The 4024-nt window shown below is 32.5% G+C and overlaps 1 protein-coding gene across 1 annotated transcript; it reads right to left on the bottom strand.

Moving 5' to 3' along the window:
* Nucleotides 1–1620: 1620 nt before the first annotated feature.
* Nucleotides 1621–3329, bottom strand: HELRODRAFT_184111 (hypothetical protein; the record flags this gene model as incomplete). The annotated part of the gene is made up of 4 exons (XM_009015813.1): nucleotides 1621–1812; nucleotides 2476–2572; nucleotides 2833–2907; nucleotides 3217–3329. 4 exons carry the CDS (start codon nucleotides 3327–3329, stop codon nucleotides 1621–1623), a joined length of 477 nt encoding a protein of 158 aa, XP_009014061.1.
* Nucleotides 3330–4024: the final 695 nt, after the last annotated feature.

Raw genomic sequence — 4024 nt, 5'->3', positions numbered from 1 at the left:
CCCTTCCAGAATGAAATAAATTTATATGAAAATAGCTAGAGCCACGTAGCAACCTACTTGTTGGGCATCACAGAGCCAGCGGCTTTGTGCCTCGGTGAGATACCCTTTGCATCACATTGGTTCACGTCTGCCCCAAACACTATCATCATCTTGACTAACTCTGGTCTGTCAGTCTGATCGAGATAGTGGCGATATATATATATATATATACTCATATATTTACTATATATACTCATATATGTATATACTCTACTCATATATACTATATAAGTTTATATAAATATATATTCATATAGACATGTTAAATACCCATTTGTTTTATTATATTTTCAGAACTTTAGTAATCTTTAATTCAAGTGGTCTCTGAAGCAATGGGATACACAACAGGCATTATATAAATATATGTCGAGTAGATTTATTAAATTTCTCAAACATTCAAATTCACAAATTTTAGAAACTCCACAAATGTGGCAAAAAAATGATGGGGTGTGCTTTTTTTTATTAGAAAGTTTGCCACTACCAAGTTTGTAGCTATTTGTTTACCATGTTGGCAGCTAAAGTTCTCCTGACAGAGCATCTTACAAGAGTGAAGAGGTTCAACCTTGCACTATTACATGGTTATAAAACTCGCATCATCATGGCATTAAGTCATTAAACTACGACATGTAAACACAATAAAATCATAACCATATATTTATGCATACATCAACATCATCACAACAACAAACAACAACAACATGAACCAATTAACCTCAATAGCCAAATGTAAAGGACCTTCACCTTTGTTGTTTCTTATGTCCACACGTGCCCCAGCAACTAGCAAATGCAGCAGATGTGACATTTCACCTTTTAACCAATTTCCACACATACGAGTATTTATCAAATGACTTCGTACGTTTTATTATGAGTATATTTTTGTTATATTTTTGTTATGAGTATATTTATCAAATGAATTTCTACACAAAAATACTTGAAATGTAAAAATTTATTAAAATTACATTTAACATATATATATATATATATATATTATATACATATATATTGGGTTTAGACAATCATAAATACAATTATTTATGAAGATCACTGCGTTTTCGGCATTATTCAACTTGCAGCTGAGTTTCTCAATTTTTCTAACAAGACTTTTATCCTCTTGATGAAGTTTATTATGGTTAAATAAAAAAACTTTTAATATTATATAAAATATATATAATATTGATTCAGCTTAATTTTATTTAGATATAAAAGTAAATGTTATGCAAAATGTATACCTACTCCTGGTCAATGCTAAGAAATTTTAAAGAAAGATGATTACAAAGGGAATATACAAATAATATAAAGGTGTGTGGGTAGTAGACCATAATTTTTACAATATTCTATAAATTCTACCGAATGTTTGGCGTTAATATGTTTGTGGTTCGTGTGGTTAATGTAAATCGAAAAAACGAACTACAAACATATTAACGCCAAACATTCGGTAGAATTTATTTTACACACGTTGTGAGTTTATCTAAAAAGAATGACCTTAATTATTATCATCATTTTTTTTATTATTTACTTTTTTATTATTAATTATTCAATAATTATTTATGAATTATAACCGCAAGTTTTATTCAAAACAAATCACACCGCAATGAGAATTGAATGACAATTAAGATGAAATGGTGAATAGTTGGAATGATTCGAAGGAATGAACGGACGCATCAGCCAAGGAGTCAATCCACTACCTTCCTTGATTTTAGTCATGATGGGAGTGTCACCGACCTTATTCTTCTCGTCCAGGCAGCAATTTTTCGATCGCAAAAACTCAAACATCTACAGCGATGGAGATGATGATAAAGATGAGGAAGAGAAAGATGAGGAGGATAGCAATGATGAAGATGATGGCAAGGAAAATAATGATATAATGATGATGATAATGTATGATAGCATTGTGATAATGCTGGCCATTGTAGCTATTTGAATGACAATGAAATCGTAATGCTTAATGGTGGAAAAGAAAAAAGCAACCGAATTCAACAACACAATCAAAAAACGAGTACAACGAGGAAAAGGGCACATAAAACCAAACAAGGGCAATATAAGCCAGAAGAAATACAACAATGGTAAAATAAAATAAAGTACACTAGTGGCTTAAGCCAGGACTACTATGGTAATGTCCAATTACTACAAATTGTGCTTGGAAGTGGGTTAAATGTTGAAGGCACCTGGTCCTGTTTTGCAGTGATCAGGTTTGAATGCATGGAGCTATCCACCGATTATTATCATTATTACTATTATTATTATTCTTATTATTATTATTATTACTACTACTACAGAAAACTTAAAGTAGCGCCAGTTTAAAATTTCGTCGTTTGTATGCAATACAAGTAAAGATGATGTATGTATGGTTTCCATCTGTCCGCATTCGAATACACTGTGTTGTTGGTACCTTTGAAACAATTAGAATAAATGACCTATATGAGACCAATGTCCGACCTGCTTGCTTTTTAAGCAGTGCATGGCAGTGTTGCCGTAAATCTTCTCAGCCAGTTTCAGGACGTCATTGTCATATTCATGCAGCACCTCCACGCAACTGTGTAAGCAACCAGAAGAATAAATTATAAATAAACAGTAAAACGTAGTGCATGCATTTCACAATCTAAGTCAAAATTTCTAGCATAATCGTCAATATCATTACAGTTTATGATTCAATGTCTTAAACTATTTGACCCTCTAGAATCTATGTGCACAAGAAATCTTTTGAGAACAGTCATTCTATAACTTCATTCAATCCATGCCAAAACAGTTTCTGAAAAATAATGAAGAAGACTTGAACAAAGTTATGAATGAAACCTGATACAGTCAACTTGCATGGCACAGTGGACAGGGTATCTGTATGAGGCAGACAATGAACTATTTGCACCCATCCTGACAGTTATTTGTTTCTAAAATTAACACTGAATAAAGATGATGCAAGAAACTAAATATACATGAGATGGAGCTAAACTGACGCATGCTACAAAATTGTTTATGATCAGCTTTCCTATCATAAAAACTGTAATAAAGAATAATTGAGTTATTAATTAAATCTACATATATTGTAAAATTGCAACCAAAAATGTGTTTGGAGATTACAATTCTGTCACAATATAAATTAAAATTCAACTGATTTGAAACTTTAAAATTAAAATTAATGTGTTATTTTGCTCTTGTTAAATAATGAACAGTGATTCGAACTGGAGAAGCATGTTGACATTATCAGGCAGTTTGTTGAGGCAGGCCTCGTGCAGGGCTGATTCCCCGATGTTGTTCAGCTCGTTCAACATGCTCGCATCCTTTGTTGCCAACATCTGATTTGTGCAATCAACCACTTGTACAGTCAATCAAGCAATCACTCACTTGTACAATCAATCAAGCACTCATTTGTACAATCAATCAAGCACTCACTTGTACAATCAATCAAGCACTCACTTGTACAATCAATCAAGCACTCATTTGTACAATCAATCAAGCACTCACTTGTACAATCAATCAAGCACTCACTTGTACAATCAATCAAGCACTCATTTGTACAATCAATCAAGCACTCACTTGTACAATCAATCAAGCACTCACTTGTACAATCAATCAAGCACTCACTTGTACAATCAATCAAGCACTCACTTGTACAATCAATCAAGCACTCATTTGTACAATCAATCAAGCACTCACTTGTACAATCAATCAAGCACTCACTTGTACAATCAATCAAGCAATCACTTGTACAATCAAGCAATCAATTTATCTGAACACAATAATTGATACAAAAAGTCTGCCAACAGACAACAAATGACAAGTTGGTGAGGAATTTTTAAAACAAAACAAACATCTGAATCAGAAAAGAATCAAATAAGAAATGAGCAAAAAATCAAACAAACCTTGATAATCTCACAATTTTTACACCTGGCAGCATAATGGAAGATGTTGTCCCCGTGGTTATCTTTCTTATGCATCTTTACATTGAGTTGGAAAAACTTTTCAATGAATGGGATGCTTTCCATTGAAT

Source organism: Helobdella robusta, assembly GCF_000326865.2.
Source record: "Helobdella robusta unplaced genomic scaffold HELROscaffold_166, whole genome shotgun sequence".
In the NCBI taxonomy this organism is placed as follows: Eukaryota; Metazoa; Annelida; class Clitellata; order Rhynchobdellida; family Glossiphoniidae; genus Helobdella; species Helobdella robusta.
This window is presented reverse-complemented; position numbering and strand designations above follow the sequence as displayed.